Consider the following 12,888-nt stretch of genomic DNA (forward strand, 5'->3'; position numbering starts at 1 on the left):
CTAATTCCCATCTGAGAATACAGAAAAACCACAATGTAGATTGTTAATAAAGATATTCATGTCTTCAGATATGACATGAGCATAATTTTTGTCGAACTTATAATATTCAGGTAATTCATAAAATGCTTCTCAAAAGAATCATATGGAGATTTTTGAGGACAGAAGAAAGAATTTGGTGTACATATCAGTAAGAAGTAACTGTAAATTTTCCTAATTTTCCCTTCAATTCTAATCAAAAGTCATTTTAAGAAGTACAATGTTGGAATCCTTTGGATGAGTTCATTAATCAATAGGAAACATTCCCTGAGTTGGATCTGGACTATCTCCCAGGCACACAAGCTGTACTTCTTATCTTTCAGGTAATCACTGAGCCTTTGAAAATATCTTTTCACTCTCAGTCTGGTGAGCTGTAGTTTCTGATCCCTTGCGGATATGGTGCCATCTCCTATCTCTGCATTTTGGCATATTTCCAGTTCCTTAATTTGCTGATACAATCCAGTATGGAATTGCCTTAGGGAATTCTCATCCCAAAACAATTCAGCATGAACTTGCTTGAAGATGAGGTCTATCTGTTGGAGCATTTCTTGTATTGTTATCTTGGCATTCTCTTCATGGGATGCTCCATCCATGCTCATCAAATTTTCTTCATTGACATGTGAGAAGTCTATAATATCTCCGATACATTGTAGGGGAATGGTGGCTCTTATATTACTACCCAAGAGTTTCAAGTTTCCTTTGCTGGCTTTGTGTAGTCTTCTGTGAAGTTGATCACAGTGCTGAGATGAGATTTTGGTGAAGAACATTGCTAGACAAATTTGCAGAAGCCAACCTTTTGTGTTCATAATGGAGATGAAAGGATATGGTCTTGTTTAAGATATAGAATCTGGAAGACTGGTTCTTCTGAAAAATGCTCCTGAATTTGCTGCATCTTTGTATTTATACCAATAGGATATTGGAAAAAAAAAAATTGGTTCGTCCACTTATTCAAATGTACTATGATTTTCAGTTTTCTTCTTATGCACACAAAGAAATCCCAAAGCCAATCTGAAAGGCGGCCAGTATTAGGAAAACTGAATGTTGAATGTGTACATTTTTACCCAAAGTTAAATTAAATGAAAATTGTTTTAATAGTGAAAATTAATAATAATTTGCAACTGTCTTTCATAGTTCCTAAATTTTTAAATAATGAGTTTAAAATAGTTTTTGTGTGTGTGTGTTGTGATAGATATCATGACTTCTGTATTTATCTGTTCCCTGTAGAATAATTTCTGACAGCCCTGAATGCACCTACTGATAAATTGTATAGGGTTCTTTTACTCACCTGATCGCACAAAGCAGATCTTACATAGATAACATTCCCAAAACAGTAGAAACAATTGTGAATAACAGTAATATTTTTAAAAAATGGTTGGTTGGTTTGTTTAATTCTGCACATTTATATGGCTACCTATCTTCAATAACTGGGCTGCTAACAAGGTATAAAATCAAAAGCATACATATAAGAACAGTAGAAGAAGAATAAAAGACCCCAGATAATAATAATCAGCTGTGCCCAAAATTGTCCACACCATCACCTTGTAAATCAGCTGTAGCTTCCAAATGCTTTTCAAGGGCAGTAGTCCAACCAGGAAGTGACTAACTATGAGCAGAGCCTTACAAACTAGGAATGGGCACAACTGGTGCATAAGATGGATTTGTGCAAAGGCCCACCTGGCCATGGCTGCCACCTGCTTCTCGAGCAGGAGTTATAAGTCTAGGAAGACCCCCCAGTTTGTGTACCAACTCAATCAATGAGATTGGTACTCCATCCAGAGTTTACAATGGAAGTTCTCCAGATCCAGAGTACCCTCATATTCATAGCCACTCTGTCTGGCTAGGGTTGAGTTGGAGCCTATTCCTTCCCAGCCAGATACACAGTCTAAATAGATATGCCACACTCTCTGTCACAACCATGGTTCATAGATCACAGTAACTGGGGCACATTTTGCTCCAAGGCAAAATCAAACAAATCACATTTTGCCTGAAAGTTTATTTTAAAGAGTTTATTGTCATACCCACACACAAAAAAGGAACATTAAAATACAGAATATTTGGGATAAAAAAGCCTGTTCACAGCAGCAGCTTTTTTACACACTGACACACTTTGACACTTAGCCTTCAACTGTATTGTGTATGTGTGCCTATCTCTATCTCTATCTCAATCTATCATCTATCTCTATCATCTATCATCATCATCATTATCTCTATCTCTATTGTCTCTCTCTCTCTCTCATCATCTCTTTCTCTCTAGCGATCTCTCTCTCTCTCATCATTTATATCTATCTATCTATCTATCTATCTATCTATCTCTCTCTCTCTCTCTCTCTCTCTCTCTCTCTCTCTCTATCAATCATCTATCAATATTGATCATATACAGTGGTACCTCTACTTACGAACTTAATCCGTTCCATGACTCTGATCGCAAGTCGAGTTGGTCGCAAGTCAAAGTAAATTTTCCCATAAGGTTCAATGTAATTACCGTTAATCCGTTCCGGCGTCTGCGAACCATGCATCAGGGGCAGAAAAATGGCTGCTGACCATGCGGCAGGGCAGAAAAATGGCCGCGGACCACATGTCAGGGGCGGAAAAATGGCTGCGGACCACGTGGAACGGGCAGAAAATGGCCGCGGACCACGTGGAATGGGCGGAAAAATGGCCGTGAACCATGTGGAACAGGTGGAAAATGGCCGCGGACCATGCAGCAGGGTGGAAAAACGGCCGCGGACCACGTGGCATGGGCAGAAAAATGGCTGCAGACCACGTGGAATGGGTGGAAAATGGCCGCAGACCACGTGGAATGGGTGGAAAATGGCCGCGGATCCGGTTCGTAAGTCGAGGCGAGTTCGTAAGTAGAGGTAAATTTTTGGGGCTGGAGCTGGTCGTATCTCAAAAAATTCGTAAGTAGGGGCATTCGTAAGTAGAGGTACCACTGTATCTCTATCAATATCTATCCTATCAATATCTATCTATATCTATCTATCTATCTATCTATCTATCTATCTATCTATCAACTATCTATCTATCTATCTATCTATCTATCTATCTATCTATCTATCTATCTATCTATCATCAGCTCTACCAGGTAGACCAGTCCAAGAATCAACTCCACCCGAAGGCTAAGACTACTTTTACTGAGAGCGGCTATAACAACAGAATCTTGCAAGTCTGATTGTGCTTTGCCTCCTCCTCCCCTTCTTAGGTTCATATGAATTAGGGAGGTACCGTATTTTTCCGACTATAAGACAATACTTTTTTCTAAAATCCTTACGCTAAAAATTGAAGGGCGTCTTATGCAAGGAAGTAAGCCGAGGAGAGAATTGCGCGGTTGCAAAACTGCCCATACTTTGTCTCTGCAAAGAGGCTTCCTCCTATTGCTAGCCTCCAATCACGAGTGAAATAGCTTGTCTCTGGAAACAGGCTTTCTCCAATCACGAGCCTCCAATCACGAGTGAAACTGCCCATACTGTCTCTGCAAACAGACTTCCTCCAATCATGAGCCTTATGTAAGTGACATCAGCTGATGCTGAACAAACCAATTGGAGGAAGTCTGTTTGCAGAGACAAGCTATCGGCAGTTTCACTCGTGATTGAATGTAATCAGTTATGCCAAAGAGCATGGAAATAGAGCTGCAGAGAGACGGTTTGGACCTCCTCCCACCGAGTGTATCAGGTCAATGTTACCTAATTACTAAATAAAGATGTGTTCTGCACTATCTTTAAAATATTGATTTCTTAATTTTGGGTTGGAAAAGTGGGGGTCGTCTTGTCGTCTTATTGATGGAAAAATACGGTATTTGCTTGAGCCACTTGGGCATACTTTCTGCTTGTTTTGGACTTAAACCATGTTTCTCTCCTTCCCACTTTGATAACAGAGCAGTTGGTGCCAAATGCAAACCTGTGCAAAGGCCGTCCTAGCCACAACTGCCACTGTTCTTTGAGCAGGAGCCATTAGTCCAGAAGGACCCACAAATTGCATTAGCTCTCTCTGGGGAAGTGCTGCCCGATTCAGAGATAAAGATAGAAAGTTTCCGTGGGGCCTTCAAAACCCACAGCCATTTGGTCTTGGCAAGGTCGAGCTGAAGCCTGTTCTTCCCCATCCAGACCCCCAGACTCCAGACATTGCAACCCAACCTGGATGGCATCACTTGGTTGGCCGAGGGAAGAAATGTATAATTGGGTATTGTTATAGGTTGGCCTGGTTGGCACATTCTTTCTCTGTTTTATGAACTAAATATATATAATATATCGATATATGAATATATATGTATAAATCAGGAATAAAATCAAGCGACAGTAACAAAGCAAAACAACACCAACAACAAAAGAAAGAAACACTCAAGAGTGTTATAGAGCAAAATGGCAGTCCTTTTAGTCTGCCATTTTGGGATAGTAATAATTTGCCCTGATATATGTCATATTATGCTTGGGTGTTTAAGAAACAACACTATGGGATATCCTGTTGCATTTTCTACTATTCTGAAAATTTTGACATTTATTTTCTGTGTGTTAGTTCATCAGACAGGGAATCCCCTTCCATCCTCATCTCCAGAAAACTTGATTGCTTTTCTTGTCTGCTGTGGGATCCCAGAGGAATCCCAGAATTTTCAACACGGACCGTTTTTATTCAACTGAAGTTTTACCACCTTTTCAGCAGATTGAGAAAACTAACGACTACTATTTTCAGTGCCTTGCTATAAAGATAAACAAAGGAGTGCACATTTTTACAGTTGTTTTAATGCAAAGAGCATTTATCATTTTGAATGAAAATATATAATAAATAACATTGAAGACATCATATAAGTAGCAGTAACAAGAAAATAGATAACAGCATATGCAAATTGACTTGCAGAAGAATATAAATATATCTTACATTTTGTTGTGTGATAAGGGCATCAATATAAGTGGATTAAATTTATACACACTTTTTCCACATTTAGCATGTTAGTAAGTAAATACATTTATTTGCAACCAGAGGTTTTAGCAAAATTGTGACAATCCATATCCCTGAGACAAGCTTTCATTTAGTATGTTGGTCTTTCATGGTCTGAGTGTCACAGTTTGCTGATGAGGCATACGTTAAAAGTTCAGAGAACTTTTGAAGTTTGGATAATTTGCAGAAAGTGGAGATCTTTGCTAGAGAAATGTTGGTTTGGCTGTGTCTGGAGCCCATCTCCATTGTGTTGTTTCCAATTCGTTTTCATCCTCCAGCTTCTGAGTAAGGCTCTGTATTTCAAGTTGCAGTTCACTATTTTTATTGAATGGGTTATTTAGCAAAAAATGAAGTAGATCAAGAGACAGTAACTGTTTTGCTTTCCAGGAAGGACTGACGGCGTCTTCAATTCAATTCCGTGCATTGCATCTCTAATTGATAGTTAAGCTGGAATGAAGAAAAAAGTTTCCTATTTGTTTTGGAATAGATTACACACACAAAGAACATTTTGAGCCACAGGCAATGAGTTCTTATCAAAAATTTTCTACCGCATTCAGAACATGGAATAGTTATTTCTGCCATGATTTTATGACCTAATTTTTAAAAAATTCTGTTTGCAAATAAGTTAAAAAAGGAATATGTACAAAGTTATGATGGAATGGAATTATGAAGGCCACGCTCAGGGAGAAAAACATTTTCTTAGCTCGCCGGAGGAGCATGGGAGGTACAAGAAGATGAGAGTGGCACCTCCCTGAGGAATTCACAGTGTTGTGGCTGGCTGACTTGGGAACTGGGATTTCAGTCTGGGAAGATTCTTGCTAGAGGTTGTAGCTAATAAACATAGCTGAACTGAATTTGCATTGTCTCTTGGAGTTCCTTGGGCTAGGCCTGACAAAAGTGGACCAAATGCTTTTTCACTCCTTTACAGATATGTCAGTTTTATTCTGTCTATATTGTATAATAGCTGTACTTTATTTGCTTGTAATTAAGATTTTATTTCTGCTGAGTTACCATTTATTTATTTATTTATTTATTTATTTATTTATTTATTTAATCATTTTATATAGCTGCCTGCGTAGCACACAACTCAGGACAGGATATATCAATAATGAACCACAAATTCAATAAAACCATGTAGTAAAAGAAAGCATAAAACATACACCAAGATATAATGTATATTATATACTATACAATATATACTGTGTGCACACACTGTATATGTATAGAATACATATACACACACACACACACGCATAAAACCATGATTATGGAAGTCATCTGGCAAATCAATCATAGTGAGCTCTATTTGGACAATCACCTCACTCTGCTACCAACTCTATCAGAAACATTTGGTGTTCCTAGATCTTTTTCCCATTTGGAAAGAATATACAGTATACTGTGATGCCATCAAGTTGGACTTAATCTGTTTTCCTTTTTACCCCAGCATTCTGGTGTGCCGGAAGACACTGATAAAGACAAGAATAAAACAGATATACAGGAACAAAAGAGATATCCTCTGGGTTGGAAGGAGACATTACTCATAAAAACAACTACTCCTTTTGCAATGTACAGTGTGGACAGAGAGAGGGAGTTGGCAGCACGGTTACAGTTACTTAACATACTAGTTTTCATTGCAATTAAAAATTCATATTTTGTTGAAGCCTTTCATAACATACTAGTTTTTGCTACAATTAGAAGTACAAATTTTGGTAGTTCGTCCTTCAAAATTTATGATGTAAAATGCCATTAATGTTGATGAAGCCTTATATAACATGCTAGATTTCACTGCAATTCAAAGTTCAACTTTTGGTAGTTGGTCCTCCAAAATTTATGACGTTAAGTCTCATACATGTTGACGAATGCTCAGGTAAGATACTAGCTTTCTTTGCAATTAAAAATTCAACTGTCAGTAACTAGTCCAAAAAAATTTATGAACTAAATTTTGATGAAGGTTTGTATAAAATGCTAGTTTTGATTGCACTTAAAAGGTCAACTTTCATTAGTTAGTCTTCCAAACTTTGTGACGTTCAATGACATAAATGCTGACGAAGGCTCACGTGACATACCAGGTTTCATTGCAATTAAAAGTTCAATTTTTGGTAGTTAGTCCTCCAAAGTTTGTGATTATAAGTGCCATAAATGTTGATGAAGGCCTAAATAAGGTACTAGTTTTCATTGCAAATAAAAGTTCAAATTGTGGTAGGTACTCCTCCAAAATGTATGACGCTAAGTCCCATACGTTTTGACAAAGCCTTTCATAACATACTAGTTTTCACTGGAATTAAAAGTTCAAATTTTGGTAGTTAGTCCTCCAAACTTTACGATGTTAAATTCCATCCATGCTGACGAAGGCTTACCTAACATACTAAATTTCACTGCAGTTAAAAGTTCAGCTTTTGGTAGTTAGTCCTCCAAAATGTATGTAGATCGCGCTGAAGAAACGAAAAGTTAACCCCCGAAAGTATAAATACCAAGACATTTTAAAGGATGGAAGAGATTCCAAAGGATCGCTCCAAAAAGCTCATCGGCAGTTACTGTCTCATTCATCTCATTCAGCTGCTTGCGCCATTTCTTCTCCAAATCGCATGCCTCCTTCTTGGGATCTCTCGGAAACCTTCCGGTCTTCCCCAGGCCTCGCAACAATGGGAACGTATTGGGAGAACGGCAGGAGCCCCGTTCTCGCGGGGCGTCGGAAGACCTCATTCTCTGCCCTTCCTTCTCTAAATAGTGCGCCCGTTCTCTGCAAGGCAGCCAAAAAGGCGTAGAGTGGGGGAGGGGGGAGAGAGGCCGGTGGGGGGACTTGCAGCACCTCTGTGGTCGTAAGTGTGGGCGGGCTGCCCAGTGCCTCAATTTTGATCAAGTGACCTCAGAGGCACTGCAATGGCTTTAACTTCGGTTACGGTCGTAAGCCCATTTTTCAGCACCATCATAATATCGACCGGTGACTGAACGAATGGTCTAAGTCAGGTTCGGCCACTGGCGGGTTGGAGGGGCCTGCTGGAGAGTGCTGTGGAATGCAGATGGGTTGGCGGGGGCAATGGTGGGCCTAGGGTGTGTGGGCAGGTTGATAAGGGGTCACGGGTGGGTAGGCTGGGGCTGCAGGTGGGATGTAGGGCGCCATGGGTGGTTGTAATCCAAGGACTCCCTGTAAGATGAAGGGCAGGGGAAATACCCAGTCCAAATACATATGTCAGCAGAAACTGCAAGATGGGGTGGAATCTCAACCGTTTTTCATTTTCAGACTCAAGACCACCTTCTCCATAATGGCAATTCCTCAAGAAATACATAGAAAACTTACTTTCAGTTTTCCAAAACTGGCCAGCTCTCTGAATAGCACTTTCCATCTGTATGATCTTTTAAAACATACACTGTCTGTGGAAGCAAAAAGTGAAAATCAGAGGCCTCTAGACCATACTGAAAAAAGAAAGGTTCAATTCTTCAAGGTATAAATACCAAGACGTCTTGAAAGATGCAACAGATTCCAGAGGATCTTTGCAAAGAGCTGATCACCACTTGCTGCCTCCTTCATCTCCACCATGATCCAGAAGGCTTGGTGTCTCTCTGTTTGCCTGGGGGTGCTCTTCTTTGGCAAAATCTCATCTCAGAACTGTCACCGACTTCCGAGCAAGCTGCAAGAAGCCAACCAGGGCAACTTCAATCTACTAAGCCGTCACATGGGATCCACCATTCCCCTGCAATGTATCAGGGACATCACCGATTTCTCCCTTGAAGCCAGTGAAGAAACTTTGATGAACATGGATGAAGAATCCCAGGTGGACAATGCAAAAACAGCGATTAAGGAAATCCTCCAACAGATAGACCTCGTCTTCCAGCAAAGCCGTGCTGAACTGGCCTGGGGTGAGGACTCCTTGAGAGATTTCCAGGTTGGACTGGATCAGCAGATTCAGCTGCTGGAAACTTGTGGGAACGCAGAGATGGACGGAGTCGCCACCTCTCCAAGGGATCAGAAACTGCAGCTCACCAGGCTGAGAGTCAAACGATACTTCCAAAGGCTCAGCGACTTCTTGAAAAATAAGCAGTACAGCTTGTGTGCCTGGGAGATTGTCCAGATCCAGGTGAAGGACTGTTTTGAGCTGATTAATCGCTTCATCCGAAGGATCCCCTTGAAAGGTATTGCCTGTTTCTGAAAACAATTGTTTAGAGCGAAAAGGGGTTGGGGGGGGAGCTTCATACTATGTCTCTCCGGCATATACGGCATTTAATAAAATGTTTAAATGCTATCATAATTCTGATTAGTGACATGTACGCAAACCTCAAAGCCATAAATGTAAGACATCAATCATTCTGTCACTTAAATTAGTCCGCTTACAATGTAGTAATATATACTGTAGTTCGGTTTGGTCTGAAATAAGAACGCTGGCAATCTCTCCTCAGGTGCTTCGTATCTGAAAAGTGGTCAGAATTAGTAGAAAGCTGTAACCACTTCTCCTTTTCCTCCTAGGCTGATTTTCCCTCAGTGACGCAACAGAAGGAGCAAAGTGAAATCGTTCAGCTTTCACTGAGAAGTTCTCTGCAGTGGAGACGTCGGCTTTTCTGTTTCAACTCCATTACTTCCTGCATTCGTTCCTTACCCAAAAGGACTACAAACTTCCTCACAGCAACTAATTTAATTTATTGTGGACATTTTATTTATTCAAAATGGTCATTCCATTTGGTGAGCACCTGCCCGTTCCATGGGAACATGGAGACTTTTGATGCTCACTGAGCTAGCATTGAAGGAAAAGCAAGGCAAACGGCTGCTATCATTATTTTTTATGATTACTATCAGTGCTGTGGTGAATACGACTGTTAAGTGCTTATAAATTAATATTTATATTTATATGTTTAACGTTATTTATTAGATAGCTTTGTAAAGTTTTTCAAAAAATGATCTATTTATTAAACACGATCGATCTATGGTATGTTTTCTGCTTCAACGATTGAACGTTATAGATAGACCTGGCTTAATGACCATTGACTCAGCGACATTCCAAAGTAAATCCAGCGGTGAACAAATGGGACTTATGCCCGGTCCTTGGAGTGACGGCCACTGCGGGGCACCCAAGATCAGGGATCGAAATGTGGGTGATGGGCAGCCCACCTGCATTTTGGGCTGCAGGCTTCACTCCAGCTTCCCCCCACCACTTGGCTCCCCCAAATCGCTGCCCTTTTGGCCAACATGCCCTCCACCCACCCTCCACTCCACTGCCCCCACCGCCCTGCTCTCCGCAGCCCCCGCTGCCCTGCCACCCTGCGCTCTACGTCCCTTGCCACCCCGGTCACCCGGCATATTTTGGCAGTACAAATCAAAAGGGGTTGTCTTTAAAGGGTTTCTGGTTAATTTGGCTTATGGTATCTTACGGCACAACTTCGTTTTACCTTTCAGGCGTTTACGTGTTCTCGTCGTGCTTTACGCCACGTAGTATAATCGGGAGCCTTTTGTATCAATGCGGTTGCTGGCAGGAGATTAACTGTCTCTGTGTGATCCTTTGCTGGATCACGTTTTCAATTATGGCCCAATATGAATCACCACTGTGGGCCCGTGGGGCGTGGCGTGTGCTTGGCATCACGGGTAATGGGTTTTGACATGATGCCAGCTGCTATCCAGGGTGGTAGATGTGGGCGACCTCACTGTTGTGTTGAGCCTCGCCCCAATAAATTGTGTCACAGGTAATGTTAGGTTCAGGACCAAGACTTTTTGTTATCTGGGCAGTCGCCATCGCAGCAGTTCCTTCAAAATAACGGGAAAACATTTGATTAAGGCTTAGGCAAAACACTAATTGTAATTGTAATTAAAATTTAAATTGTAGGTAGTTAGTCCTCCAGAATTGATGTAAATGAAATACATTTTGATGAAGGTTTATATAAAACACTGGTTTATATTGCAATTAAAAGTTAAACATCCGGTAGCTAGTTGCCCAAAATTTATGACGGGAGAGATGCCATAAACATTGAGAAAGGCTTACGTAACATAAGAGTTCTCACCGCAATTCCAAGTTGAAGTTTGGGTAGACAGTCCAAATTTATGATGTTCAGTGGCATAAAACTCACAAAGCCTTACGTAAGACACTAGTTTTCATTGTAACTACAAGTTCAAATTTTGGGAGTTCGTGCTCCAGACTTTACGATGTTAAATTCCATACCTGCTGACAAGGCTTACGTAACATACTAAATCTCACTGCCATTAAAAGTTAAGCTTCTGCTAGTTAGTCCTCCAAAATTTACGATGTTGAATGCCATAGAGGTCGACAAAGCCTTACATAGCATACTAATGTTTATTGCAATTAGATGTTCAACTCTCGGTAGTTAGTCCTCCAAAACATATGACGTTATCTACTGGAAATGTTGATGAAGGCTGACGTCAGATACTAGTTTTCATTGGAATTAAAATTCACCTTTCGGTAGTTAGTTCTCCAAAATTTATGTATTCCACACTGAAAAACGGAAAACTTAATCCCTGAAAGTATAAATACCCAGACATTTTAAAAGATTAAAAAGATTCCAAAGGATCATTTCAAAAAGCTAATCAGCAGTTACTGTCTCATTCATCTCCACTATGATCGTGAAGGCTTGGTGTCTTTATATTTGCCTACGGATGCCTTTTGGCGAGAGCTGATCTCGGAATGGTAACCAACTTTAGAGCAAGCTACAAGAAGCCAACCAGGGCAACTTCAATCTTCTAAGCCGTTTTATGGGGTCAACCATTCCCCTGCAATTTATCAGGGACACCCCACCTTTCTCACTTGAAGCCAGTGAAGAAACGTGGATGAACGTGGATGAGGAATCCCAGGGGGACACTGCAAAAATAGTTATTAAGGAAATCCACCAACACATAGATCTTATCTTCGGGCAAAGCCATGCTGAATTGGCCTGGGGTGAGGACTCCTTAAGGGATTTCCATATTGGATTGGACTGGGGATTAAGATGAGAGTTCTCATCGCAATTCCAAGTTGAAGTTTGGATAGATAGTCCTCCAAAATTTCTGCTGTTAAATTCCATAAAGTTGACATAACCTATTAGTTTTCATTGCAATTAAAAGTTCAGCTGTCGGTGGTTCATCCTCCAAAAGTCCTGATGTTAAGTGCCACAAATGTTGAAGAAGGGTTAAATAAGATATTAGTTTTCATTGCAATTAAAACTTCAAATTTTCATGAAGCCGTACATAACATATTCGTTTTTACTACAATTAGGAGTTCAGCTTTTGGTAGTTAATCCTCCAAAGTTTGTGATGATAAGTGCCATAAATGTTGATGAAGGCCTAAATAAGGTACTAGTTTTCATTGCAAATAAAAGTTCAAATTGTGGTAGGTACTCCTCCAAAATGTATGACGCTAAGTCCCATACGTTTTGACAAAGCCTTTCATAACATACTAGTTTTAACTGGAATTAAAAGTTCAAATTTTGGTAGTTAGTCCTCCAAACTTTACGATGTTAAATTCCATCCATGCTGACGAAGGCTTACCTAACATACTAAATTTCACTGCAGTTAAAAGTTCAGCTTTTGGTAGTTAGTCCTCCAAAATGTATGTAGATCGCGCTGAAGAAACGAAAAGTTAACCCCCGAAAGTATAAATACCAAGACATTTTAAAGGATGGAAGAGATTCCAAAGGATGGCTCCAAAAGCTAATCGGCAGTTACTGTCTCATTCATCTCATTCAGCTGCTTGTGCCATTTCTTCTCCAAATCGCATGCCTCCTTCTTGGGATCTCTCGGAAACCTTCCGGTCTTCCCCAGGCCTCGCAACAATGGGAACGTATTGGGAGAACGGCAGGAGCCCCGTTCTCGCGGGGCGTCGGAAGACCTCATTCTCTGCCCTTCCTTCTCTAAATAGTGCGCCCGTTCTCTGCAAGGCAGCCAAAAAGGCGTAGAGTGGGGAGGGGGAGAGAGGCCGGTGGGGGGACTTGCAGCACCTCTGTGGT

General features: G+C 40.7%; 2 protein-coding genes across 2 annotated transcripts; one reads left to right on the plus strand and one right to left on the minus strand.

The window, feature by feature from the left end:
• Nucleotides 1-239: 239 nt before the first annotated feature.
• On the minus strand, nucleotides 240-842 carry LOC112540279 (interferon alpha-2-like). The gene has a single exon (XM_025164607.2). The coding sequence runs from the start codon at nucleotides 840-842 to the stop codon at nucleotides 240-242; it is 603 nt and encodes a 200-aa protein (XP_025020375.2).
• A 7,662-nt stretch (nucleotides 843-8,504) lies between these two features.
• Nucleotides 8,505-12,837, plus strand: LOC148213833 (interferon alpha-8-like). The gene is made up of 2 exons (XM_088130199.1): nucleotides 8,505-9,099; nucleotides 12,629-12,837. The coding sequence occupies exons 1-2, from the start codon at nucleotides 8,505-8,507 to the stop codon at nucleotides 12,835-12,837; spliced, it is 804 nt and encodes a 267-aa protein (XP_087986325.1).
• The last annotated feature ends 51 nt before the right edge of the window (nucleotides 12,838-12,888 follow it).

This window comes from Python bivittatus, unplaced genomic scaffold, assembly GCF_059951505.1.
Source record: "Python bivittatus isolate LINGU-HERP-01145 unplaced genomic scaffold, Pbiv_v1 ctg000850_np1212, whole genome shotgun sequence".
Classification (NCBI taxonomy): Eukaryota; Metazoa; Chordata; class Lepidosauria; order Squamata; family Pythonidae; genus Python; species Python bivittatus.

Bases quoted from the DNA above. Each gene is read 5' to 3' on its own strand.
- LOC112540279 (XM_025164607.2), bottom strand. From the start codon at position 842: ATGAACACAAAAGGTTGGCTTCTGCAAATTTGTCTAGCAATGTTCTTC.
- LOC148213833 (XM_088130199.1), top strand. From the start codon at position 8,505: ATGATCCAGAAGGCTTGGTGTCTCTCTGTTTGCCTGGGGGTGCTCTTC. The intron at 9,100-12,628 runs GTATTGCCTGTT...CATCTCATTCAG, and splicing joins CCGAAGGATCCCCTTGAAAG to CTGCTTGTGCCATTTCTTCT.